This window comes from Mustelus asterias, chromosome 2 (genome assembly GCF_964213995.1).
Source record: "Mustelus asterias chromosome 2, sMusAst1.hap1.1, whole genome shotgun sequence".
NCBI classification, from domain to species: Eukaryota; Metazoa; Chordata; class Chondrichthyes; order Carcharhiniformes; family Triakidae; genus Mustelus; species Mustelus asterias.
The window spans coordinates 154,484,980-154,512,566 of record NC_135802.1 but is presented as its reverse complement, the minus strand read 5'-3'; the positions used below and the strand labels follow the sequence as shown (position 1 = coordinate 154,512,566).

Genomic DNA, 27,587 nt, shown 5'->3' with positions numbered 1-27,587 from the left:
AGTCCGTCCAGCACTTAGAATCAAAATGGTAAAATAGGGCCCATAGAGTTGAGTATCCAAGTGTAATGTGGCCTGTGCAGATGTGTTCCTAACTGCCACATTAACAGGAGGAGAACTCCCATAGGAATTTGTTTATTGTAAGAAATATAAGGGCAAATGTAAGTGATACCCTACGTCCCCTCCTGCATGGTCCCTGGTTGCCGCATATCTCTCTCACATTAACCCCCTCTCCCACTCCCTGATGCTGCTAATACTTTGTTTATGCACAGCCGAGCTCACACTCTCCTCGTTCGACGTGCTTCCAAAGATGCTTCAGTGAGACACCAGAAGTACCAAATGAGAGAGGTTCAGCTTGCTGAAACTCTGCAGTGCAGAATAATAGGATTTTAATTGGATTTGAGTTGAGTACTGAACCACATCTACTTTGTTCCCTGTTCCGAGCCCGGGGTCGATTTCTATTCCCACTGACCTAAAGAGCAAATGGCACAACTCACAATACCTTACAAGCACTCTACAGAACGTTCAGCATTCTCTCAGGTTGTATCACAGCTTGGTATGGCTCCTGCTCTGCCCAAGACTGCAAGAAATAACAAAAGGCCATGAATGTAGCCCAATCCATCACGCAAACCAGCCTCCCATCCATTGACTCTGTCTACACTTCCTGTTGCCTCGGCAGCATGCACCCTGGACATTCTCTCTTCCACCTTCTTCCGTCAGGAAAAAGATACAAAAGTCTGGGGACACACACTGACTCAAGAACAGCTTCTTCCCTGCTGCTGTCAGACCTTTGAATGGACCTACCTCACACTAATTTGATCTTTCTCTACACCCTAGCTATGACTGTAACACTACATTCTGCACTCTCTGCTTTCCTTCTCTATGGACAATATGCTTTGTCTGTATAGCGCACAAGAAACAATACTTTTCACTGTATACTAATACATGTGACAATAATGAATCAAATCAAATCAAATCAGATTCACAGAGCAAAAATGATATGAGGAAAATATTGCAGACGCTGGACATCTGAAATAAAAACAGAAAGTGCTGGAAATACTCAGTGCAGAGTTTGCACGTTCTCTCTGTGTCTGCGTGGCTTTCCTCCGGGTGCTCCGGTTTCCTTCCACAGTCCGAAGGATGTGTTGGTTAGGTGCATTGACCATGCTAAATTCTCCCTCAGTGTACCCAAACAGGCGCCAGAGTGTGGCAACTAGGGGATTTTCACAGTAACTTCACTGCAGTGTTAATGTAAGCCTACTTGTGACATTAATAAATAAACTAAACTAGGTCTGGCAGCATCTGTGGAGAGAGAAACAAAATTAATGGGGAAAAATTATCTGGCCTCATCTGGGGCTGAGATTCTCCAGTCCCGCTGCAGATTTGGCTGAGTGCCAAATTCTCCATTCTCGCTGGCAGTGAGGACGGGATGTGAATGGCCGGAGAATTCCAGCCAACGTTTCGAATCGTATATGGCTCTTCTTCGTAAGTGGCAAATAGGAGCTGAACAAGTGAGAGTGGGGAATCATTCGCTTCGAATTTAATCAGGATTTTGTTTCACGATTGAAAGATCGGGAGTTGTGGAGGAGCGAAGAGATTTGTGTCCATGTACACAAGTCATCAAAAGCCTGATCGACACGGGTCTTCGAAATATAAAAGTGAGAAAGTAATGCATCAGTTACACGGGGACCGTCTGAAATCCTGCATTCTGTTTCTGGAACTATGACCGGGATCCTCCGGTCTCGCACGCCCTGCCACCGCCGCTAGCGAGAACGGAAAATTTGACACTCAGCCGAATCTCCATTTGCTGCAGCGGGACTGGAAAATCCCAGCCGCAGGACGACGTCGGAGAATTCCAGCCTATGTCCCAGGGGGAAAAAAAATTGGCTTTGGAGAGAGTAAAACCAAAAATGACCAGAATTGGGCGGGGGAGGATGGAATAATGGGGGCAAGTTGGCTTGTGCTTCCTGAAACTTGGAAGGGTGTTGTGGGGGTGTAGTTGATGCCAAAACATTGAATGTATTCAAGAAGCGACTGGATATAGCACTTGGGGTGAATGGGATCAAAGGTTATGGGGAAAAAGCAGAATTAAGCTATTGAGTTGGACGATCAGCCATGATCGTGATGAATGGCGGAGCAGGCTTGAAGGGCCGAATGGCCTCTATCTGCTCCTACCTTTTATGTTTCTACGTAGGGGATAGTGATGGGAGTGGGTGGGGGGTCGAGTGATTTAATCACAGTGTTTAAAATGGAAAGTTCCCAGAGGGGAAATAGAGAGAAATGATTTCCTCTAGTATAAGTCAGTATCATTTTAAAACTGGAACTCAGGTCATTTAAGACTGAAATCAGGAAGTGCTTTTTCACACAAAACGTCAGCGAAATCTGGAAGGTGGAAACATGCAGCTGGGGAAAGGGTGAGCCATAATCCGTTGCAACAGGTCCACAGCAGACACCATCTCCCTGGCCCTGCACTCAACCCTGGAACACCTAGATAACAAGGACACCCATGTCAGACTCCTGTTTATTGACTGCAGCTCAGCCTTCAACACCATTATTTCTATGAAACTCATCTCCAAACTCCGTGGCCTGGGCCTCGGCACCTCCCTCTGCGACTGGATCCTGAACTTCCTAACCCACAGACCACAATCAGTAAGGACAGGCAACAACACCTCCTTCGCGATCATCCTCAACACCAGTGCCCCACAAGGCTGTGTTCTCAGCCCCCTACTATACTCCTTATACACCTATGACTGTGTGGCCAAATTCCCCTCCAACTCGATTTTCAAGTTTGCTGACGACACCACCGTAGTGGGCCGGATCTCAAACACTGACGAGACAGAGTACAGGAATGAGATAGAGAATCTGGTGAACTGGTGCGGCAACAATAATCTCTCCCTCAATGTCAAAAAAAAAGGAGATTGTCATTGACTTCAGGAAGCGTAGTGGAGGATATGTCCCTGTCTACATCAATGGGGATGAAGTAGAAATAGTTGAAAGCTTCAAGTTTTTAGGTGTCCAGATCACCAACAACCTGTCCTGTTCCCCCCATGCCGACACTATAGTTAAGAAAGCCCACCAACGCCTCTACTTTCTCAGAAGGCTAAGGAAATTTGGCATGTCAGCTACGACTCTCACCAACTTTTACAGATGCACCATAGAAAGCATCCTTTCTGGTTGTATCACAGCTTGGTATGGCTCCTGCTCTGCCCAAGACCGCAAGGAACTACAAAATGTCATGAATGTAGCCGAATCCATCACACAAACCAGCTTCCCATCCATTGACTCTGTCTACACTTCCCACTGCCTCAGCAAAGCAGCCAGCATAATCAAGGACCCCAAGCACCCCGGACATTCTCTCTTCCACCTTCTTCTGTCGGGAAAAAGATATAAAAGTCTGAGGTCACGTACCAACCGACTCAAGAACAGCTTCTTCCTGTCATCCTGCCATCAGACTTTTGAATGGACTTAGCTCGTATTAAGTTGATCTTCCTCTACACCCTAGCTATGACTGTAACACTACATTCTGCACTCTCTCCTTCCCTTCTCTATGAACGGTATGCTTTGTCTGTACAGCGCGCGAGAAACAATACTTTTCACTGCATACTAATAAATGTGACAATAATAAATCAAATCAAATCAAATCAAAAATCAAATATTCCAATAAAATGGATCTCAACCTTAAGATCCAGAGGGAATTTATTTGAAGATAAATAGTTTGCTAACCTATGCCCATGATGTAAATGCACAGAAGACTAAAGTGTTCCATTCAACTCGACCCGCTGAATGGCTGAAATCTGGTTCTACCCACTTCCCTGATAATTGTCCAAAATGACACACATGAAAGATTGGGTAAAAGCTCTTTATGTCAAAGCATGTGCACACATACCCCATGTTATTCAAGTGGAGTGTGTGTGTTTGAGTCTTGCGAGTCGTACTGTAAAATCTAATGAGGAAAGTGTTTTCCTTTATGGTTCGAAACTCATTCCTGAGGCAGTGAATTGGTTTAAGCCGGTGTTCAAATAAAAATCTCCCAGATTGTTAGCTGAGTCAAACAAGGTGATCGTGAATAATCGCCCCAATCTTTTCAAAGTTCTGACCTCACTCAAATGCAATCTTTTTGAGGATGGAGATTTTGCATATCTGTCCCTTCGATCTAAATGATCAGAAGACTGAAGTGTTTCATCTTCAGATGAATATTTAGTCTGTGTGGTTCGTGTTGAAGATGCACATTTCTTCATCCAGCTAGCTTCTAATCAGGCTCAGAGACTGGTGTTATTCAATGTTGTTTTCAAAAATGCACGCGTCACTGTGCCAACTTCACAAAGTTAGAGGATAAACACAGATGAAGATGGCCATTCGGTCCATCTTAATTCACTTGTTCAAATGGCTCACTTCAGCCTGTATGGGTCAAATTAAATTTCCTGCACCAAATTCAACCCATAACCCCCTCATCTTGTCATCAAGGCTTATGTTAAAGTAATAGAATGGGTGGCACGGTGGCACTGCTGCCTCACAGCGCCAGGGACCTGGGTTCAACTCCCGGCTTGGGCCACTGTCTGTGTGGAGTTTGCACGTTCTCTGTGTGGGTTTCCTCCGGGTTCCCCGGTTTCCTCCCACAGTCCAAAAGCTGTGCTGGTTATAGCATTGGCCATGCTAAATTCTCCGTCAATGTACCTGAACAGGTGCCAGAGTGTGGCAACTAGAGGATTTTCACAGTAACTTCATTGCAGTGTTAATGTAAACCTACTTGTGACAAATAAATTAATTTTACGTGTATACTTTTATCAAAACGAATTACAAGTTTGAAATTTTTTAAGTTTATTTATTAGTGTCACAAGTAAGCTTACATTAACACTGCAATGAAGTTACTGTGAAAATCCCCTGGTCGCCACACTCCGGGTGCCTGTTCGGGTACACTGAGGGAGAATTTAGCATGGCCAATGCACCTAACCAGCACGTCTTTCGGACTGTGGGAGGAAACCGGAGCACCCGAAGGAAACCCATGTAGACATGGGGAGACTCACGTTCAGACAGTGACCCAAGCCGGGAATCGAACCCGGATTCCTGGTGCTGTGAGGCAGCGGTGCTAACCACTGTGCCAATATCTCTAAATTGAAAAGAAAAAGCTGTCTTAATTTTTCCTTCCAGGGTCAACCTTGTGTCCATTTTCTTTGGAAAAGCAGTCAGTAGATTCATGATGCATTCATTTTGAAGGGTTCTAGATCTTGAAAACGTTGTTCTCGCCAAGGGAAGGTCTTTATGAATCTTTCTTCCTCAGGAATTTGCTGTGACTGGTGATAAACTCAGCCCTTCCAATGGCCCTTCCTCCTCCCAAGTATCTGCAGTGTACTTGGTTCTTGCAAGAATGGTGGGGGAGAAAAAAAACAAGTGAACCCAAAGTGAGCATGAGCGATCTATTAAATGGTGAGAAATGTAACAGTTAAACGCTTTTCTTTCCATTCATTCGTGAGATGTGAGTGTTGTTGACAATGGCCGATTCCTAGCAGTCTTTGAGAAGGTGTTGGTGAGCCACCTTCCATTGTTGTACATTATTGGTGTTCAGGAGGGAGTTCCAGGATTTTGAACCAGTGACAGTGAAGGAATGACGATACAGTTCCCGGACAGGATGGTGGGAGGCTTGGAGGGGAACTTGCAGGTGTCCCGTGGAAACGAAGAAAATAGGAGTGGGAGACAGGCCATTCAGTCCTTCAAGACTGCTCCGCCATTCAATATGATCATGGCTGATCCTCTATCTCAATACAATACTCCAGCACTCTCCCCACAACTCTTGACACCTTTAAAGTCTAGAAATCTATTTCCTTCTTAAATATAATGTGGAGATGCCGGCGTTGGACTGGGGTGGACACAGTAAGAATCACACACCAGGTTAAAGTGCAACCATTTCCAAATAAACCTGTTGGACTTTAACCTGGTGTTGCAAGACTTCTTTAAATATATTCAGTGACTTGGCCACCACAGGCTTCTGTGATGGAGAATTCCACAGGTTCACCAACTTCTGAGTGAAGAAATTTCTCCTCATCTCAGTCCTAAATGGCCAACCTCGTATCCTGAGACTGTGACCCCTTGTTCTAGAACCGCCCCCCACCCTCCAGCCAGAAACAACATCCCCACATTCTGCCTGTCCAGCCCAGTCAGAATCTTATACACTTCATTCTCCTGAATTCCAGCGAATACAGGCTCAGTCGACCTAATCTCTCCATATCCGACAATCCTTTTAGGAGGAGGACCTTCTGGCGAGGTTGCTTCTGGACCTGGCCAAGTTGGCCATTAACAGGTTCAGGCAGTGGGCGGTCGCGGGGGTCAAATGACCGGTCTGTCTGTCCCTCTACTGCGGCAATAGTAATAGCCGCATGGTCTTGGAGAGAGAGCACACAGTGTCCACCAGGACATTTCAGGCCTTCAGTGACCAGTGGGCACTGTGGGAGCCGGGGTGCATCATCACCCCCGGGAATGATACTTTGGTTTAGTTAATTAAGTTTCCTTTTGACATCTTGTTTTCGTTACAGTGCCTCACCAGGGGCTCTCATCCAATCTCATTTTTGATTTTTATTTAAATTATTGATTTTTAAAATTCAATTGTCTGTGTGGAGTTTGCACGTTCTCCCCGTGTCTGTATGGGTTTCCTCCGGGTGCTCTAGTTTCCTCCCACACTCCAAAGATGTGCGAGTTAGGTCGATTGGCCATGCTAAATTGCCTCTTAATGTCAGGGGGATTAGCAGGGTAAATAAGTGGGGTTACGGGGATAGGGCCTGGGTGGGATTGTGGTCGGTACAGACTCGATGGACTGAATGGCCTCTTTCTGCACTATAGGGATTCTATGATTCTATGAACCAGAAGAGAATGAAGAGAGACTTCCAGGACAATGTGCGTCTCTTAGGGAGGTGGTCGACATAAGTAACTTTGTATTCTGTAAGTAAATCTTGCATTATGTAAAGCGATTGGTATCTGATGTCCTACCTCGTTATCTGACTTGTGAATGAGTTAACACAGGAAGTAATTTAAATGTCAAAGTATTGCATTATGTGATGTCACAGGCCCAGACAGAAACAGAGCCTGACATGTTTTTGATTTGATTTGATTTATTATTGCCACATGTATTAGTATACAATAAAAAGTGTTGTTTCTTGCGTGCTATACAGACAAAGCATACCGTTCACAGAGAAGGAAAGGAGGGGTGCAGAGTGTAATGTTATAGTCACAAGTACAGTCACAAGTACAGTTGCACAGTGGTTAGCATTGCTGCCTCACATCCCAGGGACCCGGGTTCGATTCCCGGCTTGGGTCACTGTAAGGAGTCTGCATGTTCTCCCCGTGTCTGCGTGGGTTTCCTCTGGGGGCTCCAGTTTCCTCCTACACTCCAAAGATGTGCGGGTTAGGTGGATTTGCCATGCTAAATTGCCCCGTAGTGTCGGGGGATTAGCGGGGTAAATACGTGGGGTTGTGGGGATAGGGCCTGGGTGGGATTGCTGTCAGTGCAGACTTGATGGACCGAATGGCCTCCTTCTTTATCATAGAGATTCTATGATTCTAAGTAGGGTGTCGAGAAAGATTAACTTAATGCGAGATAGATCCATTCAAAAGTCTGATAGCACCCGGGAAGAAACTGTTCTTGAGTGGGTCGGTACGTGACCTCAGACTTTTGTATCTTTTTCCCGACGGAAGAAGGTGGAAGAGAGAATGTGCGGGATGCATGGGGTCCTTGATTATGCTGGCTGCTTTCCCGAGGCAGCGGGAAGTGTAGATGGAGTCAATGCATGTGTTTTGTACATAAACTACACAAGCATCCCATCACAGGAAATCACCCATTCCTTCATTCCTGAAGGACTATCTCACTGCTGATCGTAGCTTCAGCACATACCTCTCTCCTGTGGCTGAAAGAGGGAATTTCTGGTCTTGTAACAAGTCAGGAACTTCCGCCCACTCCACACAATCTTAGCCCAGAGTGAAGCAAGATTGCTGGGGTCGGAGGTGGAACTGGCAGAGAGATCAGAGAGGAAGTGTATGCAGCTACAGGAGAAGGAGGGCGGGGAAGGAGACCTGTGTCATCTGGATGTGCAAGAGGTCGTAAAGTGCCCCTGTGAATCTGAAACAAAAACAGAAAATGCTGCAAAATCTCAGCAAGTCTGATAGCATCTGTGGAAAGAGAATAGAACCAACATTCGAGTCTGGATGACCCTTTGAAACACTGGCTCTGTTCTCTCTCCACAGGCTATGAGAGATGACTGATTTGATTTGATTTATTATTGCCACATGTATTGGGATACAGTGAAAAGTATTGTTTCTTGCACATCATGCAGACAAAACATACCGTTCATAGAGTCCATAGGGGAGAAGGAAAGGAAAGGGTGCAGAATGTAGTGTTACAGTTACAGATAGGGTGAAGAGGAAGATCAGCTCAGTATAAGGTAGGTCCATTCAAAAGTCTGATGACAGCAGGGAAGAAACTGTTCTTGAGTTGGTTGGTGCGTGATCTCAGACTTTTGTATCTTTATCCCAATGGAAGAAGGTGGAAGAGAGTATATCTGGGGTGGAAGATTTTATTATTTTATTTATTATTAGTGTCACAAGCAGGCTTACATTAACACTGCAATGAAGTTACTGTGAAAATCCTCCAGTTGCCACACTCCGGCGCCTGTTCAGGTACACTGAGGGAGAATTTAGCATGGTCAATGCACCCTAACCAGCACAGCTTTCAGACTGTGGGAGGAAACCGGAGCACCCGAAGGAAAGCCACAGCGACACGGGGAGAATGTGTGGACTCTGCACAGACAGGGACCCAGGCTGAGAATTGAACCCGGTCCCTAGCGCTGTGAGACAGCAGTACTAACCACTGTGCCACCCTGAGTTTGTCTGGGGTGCGTGGGGTCCTTGATTATGGAGTGGGGAGAGCGTGAAGTGTAAATCAAGGGCTTGGATGGGGTAAGCGCCTCTGAGAAAGCTATGTGGGGTAGGGGGTGATGGTAGGTGGTTGGAGGGTTGGTGAGCCTCCGTAAACAGGACAGTAGCTGTTCAAGTAGCTTTTTGGGAAGTCAGTGATATTTCTCGTTAATTGAGTAATAGATCCAAAAGTCAGTTCCTTTTTCTATCACCTTTAATTTTAAAATCTGTCCATTGTGCCGATATGAAGTAATAAAACGAATTCAAATCCACCAATTTTACAGTAAATAAACTTAATTTTATGGAGTCCATGTCTCTGAATCCCTGTCCATCCCAGAACTTCATGTAGCAGCGAGTGGGGAGGAAGGGTTTAGAAGGAAGGCGCATGGTTCCATATTTGTGATTTATGACATTGTGAGTGCAATTTCAAACCAATCTCTCTTTGATCCCATTGGACACTGCAATCAGCAATCATAAGAAATACAATTAGTCCGGCTGCACGGTGGCACAGTGGTTAGCGCTGCTGTCTCACAGCACCAGGGATCCGGGTTCGATTCCCGGCTTGGGTCACTGTCTGTGTGGAGTCTTCACGTTCTCCCTGTGTCTGCGTGGGTTTCCTCGGGTGCTCCGGTTTCCTCCCACAGTCTGAAAGATGTGCTGGTTAGGTGCATTGCCCATGCTAAATTCTCCCTCAGTGTACCCGAACAGGCGTTGAGTGCGTGGCGATTAGGAGATTTTCACAGTGACTTCATTGCAGTGTTAATGTAAGCCTACTTGTGACTAATAAATAAACTTTAACTTTAAAGTTTAATGGGAGAGGTTGTCCACTGAAATGGCTGGGAAGGGAGGTTAAAGGAAAGCAGCTTAATAATGAACACTCCTTCCACAATGTTCCAGCTGCTGTAGTCCTTACTGGCAAATAAGATTTGCAAGCTCTGTCTTACCTGGCAGATTGTTATCTGCGCTGTTCTGGTCATTTGATGGGACGCTGTTTAAGTTTAGCTTGGATTCTGAAGATAATTAGCTTGTTTACAATGTTTTAGGTGCTCATATTTTTAATTAGTGGAGGCTGTGAATATCACATCTATCTAGGCTCCCCCCGTGGCCTGTTTCATCTTTTTTTATAGAATAGAAACCCTACAGTACAGAAAGAGGCCATTCGGCCCATCGAGTCTGCACCGACCACAATCCCACCCAGGCCCTACCCCCATATCCCTACATATTTTACCCGCTAATCCCTCTAATCTACTCATCCCAGGACACTAAGGGGCAATTTTAGCATGGCCAATCAACCTAACCCGCACATCTTTGGACTATGGGAGGAAACCGGAGCACCCGGAGGAAACCCACGCAGACACGAGGAGAATGTGCAAACTCCACACAGACAGTGACCCAAGCCGGGAATCGAACCCAGGTCCATGGAGCTGTGAAGCAGCAGTGCTAACCACTGTGCTACCGTGCCGCCTATTTGAAACAGAGGTTATAATGCCCTCACTGATAACTACACACTCCATCATAGCCTGATTGATATTGGGCAACTGGAAATACACTCACGCAGACTGACCAGAGTTCAATATTCATGTACGTATACAGTTAACTATCTGTACTCGTGTACAAACACACATTGCTCTGCCCAAGACCACAAGAAACTACAAAAGGTCGTGAATGTATCCCAATCTATCATGCAAACCAGCCTCCCATCCATTGACTCTGTCGACAGTTCTCACTGCCTCGGAAAAGCAGCCAGCATAATTAAGGACCCCACGCACCCCGGAAATTCTCTCTTCCACCTTCTTCCATCGGGAAAAAGATTAAAAATTTGAGGTCACGTACCAACCAACTCAAGAACAGCTTCTTCCCTGCTGCTGTCAGACTTTTGAATGGACTTACCTCTCATTAAGTTGATCTTTCTCTACACCCTAGCTATGACTGTAATACTACATTCTGCACTCTCTCCTTTCCTTCTCTATGAACGGTATGTTTTGTCTGTATAGCGCGCAAGAAACAATAATTTTCACTTTATGTTAATACATGTGACAATAATAAATCAAATCAAACATAATTAGTGTTCTGTACCCGTGTAAAAACACACATAGTGTTCTGTACCTGTGTAAAAACATACCCGGGGGGTGCGGTTCACCTCACTGGACCACTGTGGGAATCCGCATGCTTGGGTTTGCTTACAGAACTCTCCCCCCACTCTTCAATTCACCCCAGAGTTCTGACTTCATATTTTACAACTATTGAAAATCAATTTCCTTCTCTCCGTGTCACAGTGGAAGATGACCCCACAACTCACTAAAGTTTGCTGAAACTAGCGCTAACCTTGCCCACGGCGGCAGACGTTGATACAAAACGCCATTGTCATGACAAATTATGGTGTATTGTAACTAAACCAGAAAATGTTGCAAAGTTTCAACATGTCTGACAGCATCTGTGGAGAGAGAAACAGATTGCTAATGTTACGATTTTATTGATTTGATTTGATTTATTATTCTCACATGTATTGGGTTACAGTGAAAAGTATTGTTTCTTGCGCTATACAGACAAAGCATACCGTTCATAGAGTACATAGGGGACAAAGAAAGGAAAGAGTGCAGCACGTAGTGTTACAGTCATTGCTAGGGTGTAGAGAAAGATCAGTTTAATATGAGATAGGTCTTTTCAAAAGTCTGATGGCAGCAGGGAAGAAGCTGTTCTTTAGTCGGTTGGTACGTGACCTCAGACTTTTGTATCTTTTTCCTGACAGAAGAAGGTGGAAGAGAGAATGTCCAGGGTGCTGTGGGGCCCTTGATTATGCTGGCTGCTTTTCTGAGGCAGCGGGAAGTGTAGACAGAGTCAGTGGATGAGAGGCTGGTTTGCGTGATGGACTGGGCTTTGTAGTTTCTTGGGGTCTTGTTCAGAGCAGGTGCCATCCCAAGCACACCTGGAAAGGATGCTTTGTCTGGGTGGCCATTGGTCAGAGCTGAAGACAGTGTAATGGCACGACATTGTCTTTCAGAGTTTGATTCCAGTGATCTCCAGTGTGTAATGCGAATTCCTCTAAACTGGAATTCTGTCATTTATACCAACGGCATTCAACTAAACACCTGTGTCCAGGTGTGCGTTTTAAATGGGTTCCTTGCAAAGCTGTGTTGGTCCTTGAAAATACAATTCATCAATGACTTCTATTTGGGACGGGGTTGGGGCACAATACGGATTTTGGATGTCAGTGCTATTTTTATATTATTTAGTGTCACAGGTAGGCTTACATTAACACAACAATGAAGTTACTGTGAAAATTCCCAAGTATGTTTACAGTGGTCCACGTGCACTTTCTGGAAATAGGATTCCGGTTTGACAGATAATTCTCTGGGGATCATAGAAATCATAGAAACCCTACAGTGCAGAAGGAGGCCATTCGGCCCATCGAGTCTGCACCGACCACAATCCCACCCAGGCCCTACCCCCACATATTTACCCGACTCTAAGGGGCAATTTTTAACCTGGCCAATCAACCTAACCCACACATCTTTGGACTGTGGGAGGAAACCGGAGCACCCGGAGGAAACCCACGCAGACACGAGGAGAATGTGCAAACTCCACACAGACAGTGACCCGAGCCGGGAATCGAACCCGGGACCCTGGAGCTGTGAAGCAGCAGTGCTAACCACTGTGCTACCGTGCCGCCCTGGATGTATTACGTAGGGTTAGAGAGTGTGTGTTACCCTGGTAACTTGTTATAAACAACTGACAATTCATTGATTTTTGGGATTTCCCCCTCTTCCCCAGTTGAAATGAATGTTGGGACAATTAACAGAATGAACATTTGGGTGTGTTTTTATGCCCACCCCCTCCCTGGGGGAGCTAACAGCAGCCTGGATTCATTGGCAGGGGTGTATTTATGGTGGGGTTAGTGTGTTTTATGCATTGGTTCCAGTTCAGCAGCTGAACAGGCGCATCATTCAGAGAGGGAGAGAGAGAGAGTGCTGGCTGGCTGGCTGGTTGGGTGGGAGGGAGACATTCCAGGGAATGATGTCAAGGATCCTGCGGAAGGGAATCTACTTCCCTGCAAGGACGTGTCCGAGGAAAAGTTGAGGCACTTGGGTTGTGGCCGGGAGTGAGATCAGAGAGAAAGAAGTGGGGGGTGGGGTAGGGGGTGGGAGCTGGACATGATTTCCAAATGACAGCAGCACCTTGTGACAGTGGGGCAGTGCTGAGAGAACAGGGCTAAGGTGCAGAGAGGCGCTCGGAGCAGGAGTCCCAGATTCACATAACTAACACTGAAGTGAAGGACTGTGAGAGAGACAGAGAGAGGAAGAGAGAGAGCACAGCCTGAGAGCAGCAGTCTGGAGTACTGAGCAAGATCCAGTTGTGGTGTTACAACCTTTCCACTGAAGTCAGCCTGGGCTGGAGGACAGGAGCTGTGTTTTATTCTGCTACCACCCCTCTGACCACCCCCACCTCTCCCCTCTCTCTCTTCAAGAGAAGTTGCCCCCTCTCTTTACCCAAACATGCTGGGTTGATGCAGGATGGCATCCGCTGTGTTTGAAGGGACCTCCCTGGTCAACATGTTCGTGAAGGACTGCTGGGTGAACGGAGTGAGAAAACTCATCGTCAACCGGAGGGAAGAGGAATTTTTCGAGATCCGGACGGAGTGGTCAGACAGGAACGTGCTGTACTTACACCGGAGTTACAGCGACCTCGCCAGAGTGCTGAGGAGTTTAATCCACGCTTTCCCGGAAGATAAGGCGGAACTCTCTCGCTCCCCACTAGTCGAAGGTTTGATAACTTCACCCCAGTTCATGTTGCCAAAAGTTGTTAAAGTTAAACTCATCTAATAATACCAAGCAAGATAGTGGGCGTGGGTGATATAAAAGTTTTGAAATAATAATTAAAACTGACCAGCTATTTATTAGAATAAATTGATTCCAATGAATCTTGAACAAGTCCCAAATCATTTACTAAATAGGAAGAAAATATAGACGGAGCGTTTATTAATTGATTTAAAAGACAATAAATGATTTATTTCGATGTAAAGAGGGGTGGTGACTGTAGCAGATCAGTGTATATAGATTCAAGTTGTCACTTGCGTGAGTGAGGCTATTATCTTTATTTAATCTGTTCTGCTTTAAAACAGCCCCACACTCTTTGTTTAGATCAGGAGCAGCTGAGTATCTGTTGCAAGGTTGTGACTTTTGTTGAGAAAGTGTGTATCATTTTTTTGGTATTGGAACAAATTAGCCCAATTTTTCAAGCTGGAGCAGAAAACACTTCGAGGCTTCATCTTTTCAAAAAAAAATTGGAAAAAAGCGAATTGATTTTGAAATGATTTAATTTTACCCCCCAGAGAGAGAATATAAAGAGTGGCGGGTGGCACTTTACAGAAACCTGCCTGGGGGTTGTGCTTTGCCTTGGAGTCACTGTTAATTCAGAAATGGGCCGATGATTAATAATAATTCTTTTCTAATTAGCTGGGGTATTTTTTTTGTTCTTCCTCCTGCAGAGGAAATACGAAATCCTCTACGCATGTGAGAGCTGCGTGGCAGAATGGCTTTTTCCGGTATAAAGTTACCGATTAAGCCAGCTTTCTATTATTGATAGGCTTAGATGGGAGGAAGGCAATCCTACAATTCTCTCTCCCTTCCCCACTCCCAATCATTCACTCATTGCATTTTAATCAGTGCCCCATCGCCAGTCACCTCTGTGAGTGTTGAGCGTTTGGAAGCGCTGTACACACACACACAAGCTGATCCACGCCTTGCTTGTTTTTCCCATCTCCTGATTTGGAAGTTGCCTTGGTCAGATTTTTGCCCCATTCTTGGAGATGTTAACTGAGACTTACCGCCCCTGTCAGGCCTCTGGGGGTATTACACTACCAAAAAAAAACTTTTAAATGTCTTCAAATGTCACTTTGCACTGCACAGCGGAACTTTTCATAGAACCCCTACAGTGCAGAAGGAGGCCACTCCACCCATCGAGTCTGCACTGACAACAATCCCACCCAAGCCCTACCCTTGTAACCCCACGTAATCCCCCTGACACTGAGGTGAAATCGCACCCAGACCTGTTCCCCGTAACCCCAAGTATTTACCCCGCTAATCCCCCTACCTTACACATTTTGGGACACTAAGGGGCAATTTAGCCTGGCCAATCCACCTAACCTGCACGTCTTTGGAATGTGGGAGGAAACTGGAGCACCCAGAGGAAACCGACGCAGACACGGGGAGAAAGTACAAACTCCACACAGTCACCAGAGGCTGGAATTGAACCCTGGTCCCTAGCACTATAAGGCAGCAGTGCTAACCACTGTGCCCCAATCTCCTCCCGCCCATTCAAAAATAGCTTTCCATAAAATGTGTGTATGTGTGTGTGTGTGTTGGGGTGGGGAGCAGGGAGATGTGGGTTATTCCTGATTAGTTTACAGACATGAAAAGAGCACTGTCTGGATGGAAAAGTACTTAACAAACTTTATATAGTTTGGACACAGAGAGAGACGCAATTGCCATGAGTCATTTTTATCAGGATAACACAGAGATTAGAAACATACATAAAATTTGGAGGGGAACTTGACAGCAGAGATGCTGGGAGAATGTTTGCTGTCCCGTGGAAAGGCGGGGAGTCTAATACTGGGGGTTCTAGAATGGGGGTCTAGAACTGGGAGTTCTGGAAAGTGGGGGGGTCTAGACTGGGGGGTCTAGTACTGGGGGGTCTAGTACTGGGGGTCTAGAACTTGGCGACACGGTTTATAGACAAACGGTCTCCTGTTTAAGGTGCAGATGAGGAAGATGTTGTTCTCTCAGACGGTCATTAGTCTGGAATTCTCTGCCCCAGAGAGCAGTGGATGGTGAGTCGCTGAATGTATTCGAGGCTGAGACGGATCTTTTTGATTGACAAGGGAATCGAGGGTTATGGGGGGATGGGCAGGAAAGTGGAGTCAAGGCCACAATCTGATCAGCCATGGTGTAGCAGGCTCGATGGGCCGAATAGCCTACCATTCTTTAGATCCTGTGATTTATGACAGTGTGTGGAACGTTTGACGAAAGTGTCAGGGAAATGCTTCTTCATAACGCAGGTTGGCTCCTCACTACAACAGTAGGATAACATTCAGACAGCAATACTGCTCCCCCACACCCTGTCTCTCATTCAGTGCTCACTGTTATCTTTGGGCTTTGACTCCTGCAGCCCTATTGCTCAGCCTGGAGAGGGCCAAGTTTCTTTGATTTGATTTGATTTATTATTGTCACATGTATTAGTGTACGGTGAAAAGTATTGTTTCTTGCGCGCTATACAGACAAAGCATACCGTTCATAGAGAAGGAAACGAGAGAGTGCAGAATGTAGTGTTACAGTCATAGCTAGGGTGCAGAGAAAAATCAACTTAATGCAAGGTAAGTCCTTTCAAAAGTCTGACAGCAGCAGGGAAGAAGCTGTTCTGGAATCGGTTGGTACGTGACCTCAGACATTTGTATCTTTTTCCCGACGGAAGAAGGTGGAAGATGTCCGGGGTGCGTGGGGTCCTTAATTATGCTGGCTGAATTCCCGAGGCAGCGGGAAGTGTAGACAGAGTCAATGGATTTGACTGGTTTGCGTGATGGACTGGGCTACATACAGAACCTTTGGTAATTTCTTGCGTCTTGGGCAGCGCAGGAGCCATACCAAGCTGTGATACAACCAGAAGGAATGCTTCCTAAGGTGCATCTGTGAGAGTCGTGGCTGACATGCCAAATTTCCTTAGTCTTCTGAGAAAGTAGAGGCGTTGGTGGGCTTTCTTAACTATAGTGTCGGCATGGGGGGGACCAGGACAGGCTGTTGGTGATCTGGACACCTAAAAATTGGGCGGGGGGGGGGGGATGGTCTAGAATGGGGGATCTAGAACTGGGGACATGGTTTATAGACACATATTTACCCTGTTAATCCCCCTGACACTAAGGGGCAATTTATCATGGCCAATCCATCTAACCCGCACATCTTTGGAGGGTTAGGTGGATTAGCCATTTTGATTTTGACTAATTTTAATTTGGAAATGATGCTGAAATTTGTGAGTCAGAGTATTGGAAGATTCTGGAGGCTCTCTCTGGGCAGCAGACACAAAGTGAGGACAGAGCAGTTTCCAGACATTGATCAATGTAATTGGTGCAAGGTTCAGTCAGTGGATTTTAATTTGAGCTCTAACTCACAAGACAAGGCGAATTGAAAAAAACACACAGAAGGAAATGAATAGATAGCTGACAAGACACAGCTCATTGGAAAAAAAAATCATGACTTTGTTTCCTGCAATGTAACAAAACAGCTCAATGTATTGTATATCTGTTCCTTCCCCTCTCCCCTTTATGAAGATACTGATTGTTTATTAGGGAATACATTCGCAGGCACTAAGTGTCCTCAGGAATTCAAGTTGAAGCTTTGTCAGTCAATGCTGGGCGGCAGACAGTTGGAATAAATCTGAATTTCTCATAGAAACACCTACAGTGCAGAAGGAGACCATTCGGCCCATCGAGCCTGCACCAACAATCCCACCCTAGCCCTATCCTCATTACCCCACACGTTTACCCCTGTTAATCCCCCTGACGTCCCCCTAACACTAAGGAGCAATTTAGCAAGGCCAATTAATCTAACCCGCACATTTTTGGACTATGGGAGGAAAACAGAGCACCCAGAGGAAACCCACGCAGAGAAAGTGCAGACTCTGCATAGACAGTGACCCAAGCCAGGAATCGAACCCGGGTCCCTGGCGCTGTGAGGAAGCAGTGCTAACCACTGTGCCACCGTGTCACATCTCGGTGCTTCAAAGCTCTTCTCACATCTGGTGGTATGGCCATCCACGGCCCTGGAGCCAATCTCCGGGACTCCACACTCTTGTCACTCCATCTCTTTCTCTCTCGCTCTCCTCTTTCTTATCCTCTTTGAAAAGTCTCTCAAACCTGTCTTTTCAGCCAGCCCACACCCTATCTGTAACTGCAACACTACATTCTGCACCCTCTCTTTTCCTTCTCCCCTATATACTCTATGTATGATATGCTTTGCCTGTATAGTGCGCAAGAAACAATGCTCACTGTATCCCAATACACGTGACAATAATAAATCAAATCAAATATATACCCTCAAAGCTGTGCTGATTATCAGCACTGGGAGGTCTGTTGGCAACTTGCAACCTTTCAAGCTAATGACAGGACAGTTAGTGAGATTCTGTTAGTGAGACAGGACTAACTGTCCTGGCTGGAGACAATACACATCTCTTTAACCTGTGCTTCACGCTCTCTCCACTCACATTGTCTGTACCTTTAAGACTTGATTACCTGTAAAGACTCGCATTCCAATCATTATTTTGTAAATTGAGTTTGTGTCTGGGAGTTCTGTTCACAGTAAGCAGTCTAACAACACCAGGTTAAAGTCCAACAGGTTTATTTGGTAGCAAAAGCCACGAGCTTTCGGAACAGGCTGTCCCTTTGTCAGGTGGGTAGGAGTTCTGATTACAAACAAGGCACAAAGACACAAACTCAATTTACATGAATAATGATTGGAATGTGAGCCTTTACAGCTAATCAAGTCTTAAAGGTACAGACAATGTGAGTGGAGGGAGCATTAAGCACAGGTTAAAGAGATGTGTATTGTCTTCAGACAGGACAGCTAGTGAGATTTTGCACATCCAGGCAGGTTGTGGGGGTTACAGATAGTGTGACATGAACCCAATATCCCGGTTGAGGCCGTCCTCATGTGTGCGGAACCTGGCTATCAGTCTCTGCTCAGCGACTCTGCGCTGTCGTGTGTCGTGAAGGCCGCCTTGGAGAACGCTTACCCAAAGATCAGAGGCTGAATGCCCGTGACTGCTGAAGTGTTCCCCAACAGGAAGAGAACACTCTTGCCTGATGATTGTCGAGCAGTGTTCATTCATCCATTGTCGTAGCGTCTGCATGGTTTCCCCAATGTATCATGCCTCAGGACATCCTTTCCTGCAGCGTAACAGGTAGACAACGTTGGCCGAGTTGCAAGAGTATGTACCGTGTACCTGGTGGATGGTGTTCTCACGTGAGATGATGGCATCCGTGTCAATGATCCGGCACGTCTTGCAGAGGTTGCTGTGGCAGGGTTGTGTGGTGTCGTGGTCACTGTTCTCCTATTCACAAACAGGGCATATAAAGACTCACCTGATGAAGGAGCAGCGCTCTGAAAGCTTGCGGCTTGTGCTACCAAATAAACCTGTTGGACTTTAACCTGGTGTTGTGCGGCTTCTTACTGTGATTACCCCAGTCCAACGCCGGCTTCTCCACATCATGGCCGCCATTACAATGCCAGTGATCTTTTGCTGCAGCATCACTTCACAGTCTTTAATACTTGGAATACAATAATGAAGATGTCGATATCAACTACAGCAGAAAAGTAGAGGACAGAATAAATCACCAGCTCTCATTCCCCTGGTCAAGAGGCGTGAAGATTGATTTGATTTGATTTATTATTGTCACAAGTATTGGGATACAATGAAAAGTATTGTTTCTTGCACACTATACAGACAAAATATACCATTCATAGAGTACATAGGGGAGAAGGAAAGGAGAGGTTGCAAAAGGTAGAGTTACAGTCATAGCTAGGGTGTAGAGAAAGACCAACTTAATGCAAGGTAGGTCCATTCAAAAGTCTGATGGCAGCAGGGAAGAAGTTGGTCTTGAGTCAGTTGGTACATGTTCTCAGACTTTTGTATCTTTTTCCCGACGGAAGAGGTGGAAGTGTGAGAGAGACAGAGAGAGAGGGAGAGAGCACAGCCTGAGAACAGCAGTCTGCAGATCACTGGAGTACTGAGCATGTTGTGGTGTTACTGCCTTTCCACTGAAATCAGCCTGGGCTGGAGGACAGGAGTTGTGTTTTCTTCTGCTCCCACCCCTCTAAGAGGAACAGTAGGTGGCGCACCCCAGACTGGTTGTTGTTTTACCAGACACTATTGAGGAAAGGGACTATGAGTGCGCAGGTGGCACGGTGGTTAGCACTGCTGCCTCACAGCGCTAGGAACCTGGATTAGATTCCCAGCTTGGGTCACCGTCTGTGCGGAGTCTGCACGTTCTCCCCACGAGTGCGTAAGTTTCCTCTGGGTGCTCCTGTTTCCTCCCACAGTCCAAAAGACCTGTTGGTTAGGTTCATTGGTCACGCTAAATTCTCCCTCAGTGTACCCAAACAGGCGCCGGAGTGTGGCGACTAGGGGATTTTCACAGTAACTTAATTGCAGTGTTAATGTAAGCCTACTTGTGACACTAATGAATAAACTTTACTTTAAAAAGGCCATCTAAAACTCTGCTGCCCATTCCCCAACTTGCACCAAGCCCTATTTACCCATCACCTTTATTCTTGTTGACCAACCTGGACCTTGGTTAAACAACACTTCACTTTGAAAATTCTGTTTTCAAGTCCCTCCCTGGTCTCCCTGTAATCCTCTCTACAGCCACAGATATTGGTGCTCCTCCTGTTCTAGCCCCTTGAGCACCCCGATTTTAATCACTCAACCATTGACAGCCTTGCCTTCAGCTGCCAAAGACCTGGAATTCCCTCCCTAAACATCTCCCTGCCTTTCTTCCCTTCTTTAAGAGACTCCTTTAACCCTACCTCTTTGGCGAGCATCTAGTTGTCCCAATATCTGACGTAGTGTGGTGTGACATTTTGGATGGATGCCACTCCTGTGAAGCACCCTGGGATGTATTATTATGTTCTCGGCTCTACACACCGACAAGTTATTATTGTTGCTGTTGTTGCCATTTCCTGATTGATCTTTTCCCAAAGGTGGGGGAGTCTAAAACTAGAGGGCATAGGTTTAAGGTGAGAGGGGAGAGATAGAAAAGGGTCCAGAGGGACAATTTTTTTCACACAGAGGGTGGTGAGAGTCTGGAACGAGCTGCCAGAGGTAGTAGTGGAGGTAGGTACAATTTTGTCTTTTAAAAAGCATTTAGACAGTTACATGGGTAAGATGGATATAGAGGGATATGGGCCAAATGCGGGTAATGGCGACTAGCTTCAGGCGGTATGGACAAGTTGGGCCGAAGGGCTTGTTTCCATGCTGTAAACCTCTATGACTCTATGAGTGTCACTCATTTTGCCTGCAGGTGGATGTAAGGAAGCAGCAATGGTGGCCCAATCTCCCATTTTCCCTTCTTATTCCCTGAGGAGGGACTCCTAGCCCCTGCTCAATGGTTTCCAAACTCTGCCATCACGATCCTTGGACAAACATTGCAGGGTCAGTGCCCAGTGACGGTCAGGCGAAAGGAGGGAATGTGCAAGGGGCGATAGTGAATGGATGAAGAATCTGAAGAAAGAGAGGATTTGGGACAGGAAAGAGATTGGAACACGAGGATGAGATATTTCAAGTGGAATTAGCGTGGGACAGGGATCAACAGGGCGGCATGGTGGCACGGTGGTTAGCGCTGCTGCCTCACAGCGCCAGGGACCTGGGTTCAATTCCGGCCTCCGGTGACTGTCTGTGTGGAGTTTGCACATTCTCCCTGTGTCTGCGTGGGTTTCCTCCGGGTGCTCCGGTTTCCTCCCACACTCCAAAGATGTGCGGGTTAGGTTGATTGGCCATGCTAAATTGCCACTTAGTGTCAGTGGGACTAGGAGGGTAAATATGTGGGGTTACGGGGATAGAACGTGGATGGGATTGTTGGCAGTGCAGCCTCGATGGGCCAAACGGCCTCCTTTTGCACTGCAGATTCCACAATTCCCAGTTCAAACGGTCACTTCTCTGCGTTCCTAATTTGAAAGGAAAAGATTTCTGATTAGAGCCACTATCCTTCTTATTCAACAATGTTTGTTACATTTCCTGTGCTAGAATTTAAAAGTACTATCGGAGTGTTAGCAGTTCTAACACATGCCAAATCCTGATGCGAGTCTCTGAGGGTTTTTGCACATAAACACATTCTTTAAATTCCTTCTTTTGCAAAATATTATTTTCTCTCTCCTCTGCGTTCTCCTCACCAATGTCAGCACAGACTACGAGGAGATGACGCCTCCCAGACTGGTTGTTGTTTTACAGGACACCATTGAGGAAAGGGACTATTAGTTTGGAGTAGCTCTCCTTCTGGTTTGCCTCCCTCTTCTGCAGAGAAGCACCCAACTTCTAATTAGTAACAGCCAATGATGACTCTGTTGAGAGCAGTGGTTTGCGTGGGGAGATTTTGGACTCTCTGACATTTATTAGTGTACTGGATGTCTAGACTAACACATCATCGTTCTTTAATTCTCACTCACCAATCTTTAAAGTTTTAAGTTTATTTATTAGTGTCACATTAACGCAGTATTGAAGTTACTGTGAATGACCCCAGTCGCCACACTCCGGCGCCTGTTCGGGTACACTGAGGGAGAATTTAGCACTGCCAACGCACCTAACTAGCACGTCGTTTGGACTCTGAGAGGAAACTGGAGCACTCAAAGGAAACCCACGCAGACACAGGGAGAATGTGCAAACTTCACACTGACAGTGACCCAAGCTGGGAATCGAACCTGGGTCCCTGGCACTGTGAGGTAGCAGCGCTAACCACTGTGCCACCGTGCCGCCGATATTTCAATAATCTTCTGTGAGGATGGGAGCATCATTGGGTTGCTGAGGTTAAGCCCGTGGTCAGAACGATGGCAGATGACGTTCAGTGTGGGGAAATGCCAGTTCATCCAACCAGGGGGGAAAGCAAAATGGGAATATTTTCTTAGCGCAGAGGGGCCAGGAACTGTGAGGAAGTAAAAGGATTTAAGTGTCTTCGTACACAAATCATTCAATGTTAGTGCAGAAATAATCAAAAAGGCTATTGGAAAGTTAGTCTTTAGCTTAAATTGTTAGAGGGTTAGAGTGAGGACGCGGTACTTCAATAACCCAGAATCCTGCTCAGGCCTATTTTTAAAAATCATTTACTGGACATGAGTGTTGCTAGTTGGCCCAGCAATTACTGTCCATCCCGAACTGCTCTCGATTTCAGAGAGCATTTGAGAGTCAACCACATTCCTGAGGGTCTGGAATTGCATGTATCATAGAATCCCTACAGTGCAGAAGGAGGCCATCTGGCCCACCACGTCTGCACCAACAACAATCCCACCCAGGCCCTATCTTTGTACATATAGAACATAGAACATAGAAAGCCACAGCACAAACAGGCCCTTCGGCCCACAAGTTGCGCCGATCACATCCCCACCTCTAGGCCTATCTATAGCCCTCAATCCCATTAAATCCCATGTACTCATCCAGAAGTCTCTTAAAAGACCCCAACGAGTTTGCCTCCACCACCACCGACGTCAGCCGATTCCACTCACCCACCACCCTCTGAGTGAAAAACTTACCCCTGACATCTCCTCTGTACCTACCCCCCAGCGCCTTAAACCTGTGTCCTCTCGTAGCAACCATTTCAGCCCTTGGAAATAGCCTCTGAGAGTCTACCCTATCCAGACCTCTCAACATCTTGTAAACCTCTATCAGGTCACCTCTCATCCTTCGTCTCTCCAGGGAGAAGAGACCAAGCTCCCTCAACCTATCCTCATAAGGCATGCCCCCCAATCCAGGCAACATCCTTGTAAATCTCCTCTGCATTCTTTCAATGGCTTCAACATCTTTCCTGTAATGAGGTGACCAGAACTGCACGCAGTACTCCAAGTGGGGTCTAACCAGGGTCCTATAAAGCTGCAGCATTATCTCCCGACTCCTAAACTCAATCCCTCAATTAATGAAGGCCAGTACGCCGTACGCCTTCTTGACCGCATCCTCCACCTGCGAGGCCGATTTAAGAGTCCTATGGACCCGGACCCCAAGGTCCTTTTGATCCTCTACACTGCTAAGAATGGTACCCTTCATATTATACTGCTGCTTCATCCCATTGGATCTGCCAAAATGGATCACCACACACTTATCCGGGTTGAAGTCCATCTGCCACTTCTCCGCCCAGTCTTGCATTCTATCTATGTCTCGCTGCAACTCCTGACATCCCTCCAAACTATCCACAACACCACCTACCTTGGTGTCGTCAGCAAACTTACCAACCCATCCCTCCACTTCCTCATCCAGGTCATTTATGAAAATGACAAACAGCAAGGGTCCCAGAACAGATCCCTGGGGCACTCCACTGGTCACTGACCTCCATGCAGAGAAAGGCCCCTCCACAGCCACTCTCTGCCTTCTGCAGGCAAGCCAGTTCTGGATCCACAAGGCAACAGCCCCTTGGATCCCATGCCCTCTCACTTTCTCAAGAAGTCTTGCATGGGGGACCTTATCGAACGCCTTGCTGAAGTCCATATAGACCACATCCACCGCTCTTCCTTCGTCAATGTGTTTGGTCACATTTTCAAAGAACTCAACCAGGCTCGTAAGGCACGACCTGCCCTTGACAAAGCCGTGCTGACTACTTTTGATCATACTAAACTTCTCTAGATGATCATAAATCCTGTCTCTCAGGATCCTCTCCATCAACTTACCAACCACTGAGGTTAGACTCACCGGTCGGTAATTTCCCGGGCTGTCCCTGTTCCCTTTCTTGAATATAGGGACCACATCTGCAATCCTCCAATCCTCCGGAACCTCTCCCGTCTCCATCGACGATGCAAAGATCATCGCCAAAGGCTCCGCAATCTCCTCCCTCGCCTCCCACAGTAACCTGGGGTACATCCCATCCGGTCCCGGCGACTTACCAACCTTGATGCCATTCAATAGTTCCAACACATCCTCTTTCTTTATGTCCACATGCTCGATCCTTTCTGTCCACCGCAAACCAGCAGTACAACCACCCAGATCCCTTTCCACCGTGAATACCGAGGTAAAGTATTCATTAAGCAGCTCCGCCATTTCTAACGGTTCCGCACAAACTTTTCCCCCTTCACCTTTTAAGGGTCCTATGCCTTCACATCTCATCCTTTTACTCTTGACATATTTGTAGAAAGCCTTGGGATTCTCCTTAATCTTACCCGCCAAGGCCTTCTCATGACCCCTTCTCGCTCTCCTAATTTCCTTCTTAAGCTCCTTCCTACATCCCGTATACTCCTCTAAATCCTTAACACCTCCTAGCTCTCTGAACCTTCTGTACGCCTCTCTTTTCTTATTCACCAGGTTCATCACAACCTTCGTGCACCACGGTTCCCGTACCCTACCAACACCCCCCTGTCTCATCGGAACGTTGTCATGCAGAGCTCCAGACAAACATTCCTTGAAAATCCTCCACTTTCCTTCGGTACTTTTCCCCAAGAATGCCTCCTTCCAATTTACCCGTCTAATTTCCTCCCTGATGACACTGTATTTCCCTTTACTCCAGAGAAACACTTTCCTAGCCTTCCTGATCCTATCTCTTTCCAATGATATCGTGAAGGAGATAGAATTATGATCGCTATCCCCAAGATGCTCACCCACCGAGAGATCCTCCACCTGTCCAGGTTCATTAGCCAGCCCCACATAATCCCCCGACTCTAAGGGGCAATCCTACCCAGACCTGTTTCCCGTAACCCCAAGTTTTTACCCCACTAATCCCCCTGACCTACACATCTTGGGACACTAAGGGGCAATTTATCATGGCCAATCCACCTAACCCACACATTTTTGAACTGTGGGAGGAAAGCAGAGCGCCCAGAGGAAAGCCATGCAGGCACGGGGAGAACGTGCAAACTCTACATAGACAGTCACCCGGGGCCGGAATTGAACCCGGATCCCTGGGGCTGTGAGGCAGCAGTGCTAACCATTGAGCCACCCGCATGTAGGCCAGACCAGGTAAGGATGGCAGATTTCCTTCCCTAAAGGACATGTGTGAACCAGATGCGTTTTTTAACAACAATCGATAATGGTTTCATAGTCATCATTAGATTTTTCATGCCAGATTTTGGAATACTGTGTTCAGTTTTGGGCACCTAAGCTTGGGAAAGATGGGGGAAGTGCAATGCTGTTTCACCGGGATGGGTTAAATTATAGAGGCAGGTTGTACAAGGATGAGTTGTATTCTCTACTGTTTAGAAGGTTGGAAGATGATCCAACTGATAAAATGATAAGGGAATACAATAGGACAGATACTGAGAGACTGTTTCCTCAGAATCCAGATCAAGGGGCAGAATTTGAAAATTAGAGCGAGGTTATACAGGAATGAAATAAGGGAGCATCTATTGCCAAAAAGGGGTAGAGGGACGTCGTAACACTCTCCCGCAACAGATTTGTTAAAGATGATTAGGATCTGGAATGCGCTGCCTGAGAGTGTGCTGGAGGCAGGTTCGATCGAGGCTTTCAAGAGGGAATTGGATTACCTGAAAAGGAAGAATGTGCAGGGTTACAGCAAGCAGGCGGGGGAATGGCACTAGGTGCATTACTCACTCTGAGAGCTGGCACCAACACGACGGCCTGAATGTCCTCCTTCTGAGCTGTAATAATTCTATGATTCTGGGAAAAAGTTGTACTTTCTGGGTCAGTTGAAATTGTCAATACTGACATGGGGAGATGGTAGCGTAGTGGCATTATCGCTGGACTAGTAATCCAAAGACTCAAGGTAATGCTCTTGGGACCCAAGTTCAAATCCCACCACGACAGATGGTGAAATTTGAATTCAATAAAAATCTGGAATTAAAATTCTAATGATCATAAAACCAGTGTCGTAATAAACCATCAGATTCACTAATGTCCTTTAGAGAAGGAAATCTGCCATCCTTACCTGTTCCGGCCTACATGTGGTTGACTCTGAAATGGCTGAGCAAGCCACTCAGTTCAAGGGCAAGTAGGAATGGGCAATAAATGGTGGCCCAATCAATGATACCCATGTTCCATGAATTGAGTTTTAAAAAATGATCAATATTTGTTAGCTAATGATATCAAGGGATAGGAACAAAGTTGGATAAATGGAGACAAGGTACAGACCAGCCAAGGTCTAACAATAAAGGAGCTGTTCTTATATTCCCATGTACTGAACCAAAGATTAGATAATTCTATGAAAGACAGCTCCACTAAGCTGGACAAAATGGAAAATTATCCCCCATGATTGGGCATTTGTGAGTTTTGATGTAGATTCATTTGCACAGAGTCTTTATGGAGGAGGTACAATTACAATTTGTTATAATCTGGGAAGGGATTCCCCCCAAAAATTGTAAGTGCCGAATTCACATAAAACTGGGAAACTCCCGCTGGAATCTTTTAGCAGGATTTTCAAAATGAATTTCCCATACTCCGTGCACTGCAGAGTACCCCAGCGAGATTCACACTGAAAATCAGGGTGCGGGGCCTATTCCTGCTGGAGAGGCCGGCAGCATAGCGCTGAGTGAACCACTACTCATGCGCTGAGATCGGCACAAATGCATTAGCCCCACACTGCCGGTCTCCCGATCACTGGCCAACCCGATCACTGCCCCTCCAATCGCCGAATTGCTGGCCTCCCGGGTGTCTCCGGGCCAACCCCGATGTCCTTCCCCGCCACCCCCCCCACCAGCCTTGATCTCCCCAACCACCCCACCCCCACCCCAACTCCACTGCCCTCCTCTGCTTTGAACGAGTAACTCTGATCATTCACATCCACCTGAGAGGTTTAACATCTCATCCAAAAGATAGCACTTCCAACAGTGTAGCACTCCCTCAGTCCTGCACTGGAGCATCAACCTCATTTGCTGTGGTTTAAGTTCTGGGTGACTGTGTTGCAGCTGACACTAAGTGATACAGGGTTAGTGGTCACAGGTTCAGCCTGTGTTCTGTGCTTTAGTCAACTGGTCACAGGCAGGACAGCAGTCGGGTGGCGAGAATGGCTT

General features: G+C 46.5%; 1 protein-coding gene across 1 annotated transcript in view; it reads left to right on the top strand.

The window, feature by feature from the left end:
- Nucleotides 1-12,837: 12,837 nt before the first annotated feature.
- The window catches only part of pxdc1b (PX domain containing 1b), a 51,258-nt gene continuing 36,508 nt past the window's right edge, over nt 12,838-27,587 (top strand). Inside the window, exon 1 of the mRNA XM_078199008.1 lies at nt 12,838-13,656. Coding sequence (XP_078055134.1) covers nt 13,407-13,656 — 250 coding nt within the window. The 5' untranslated portion in view covers nt 12,838-13,406. The remainder of the gene's footprint in view (nt 13,657-27,587) is intronic.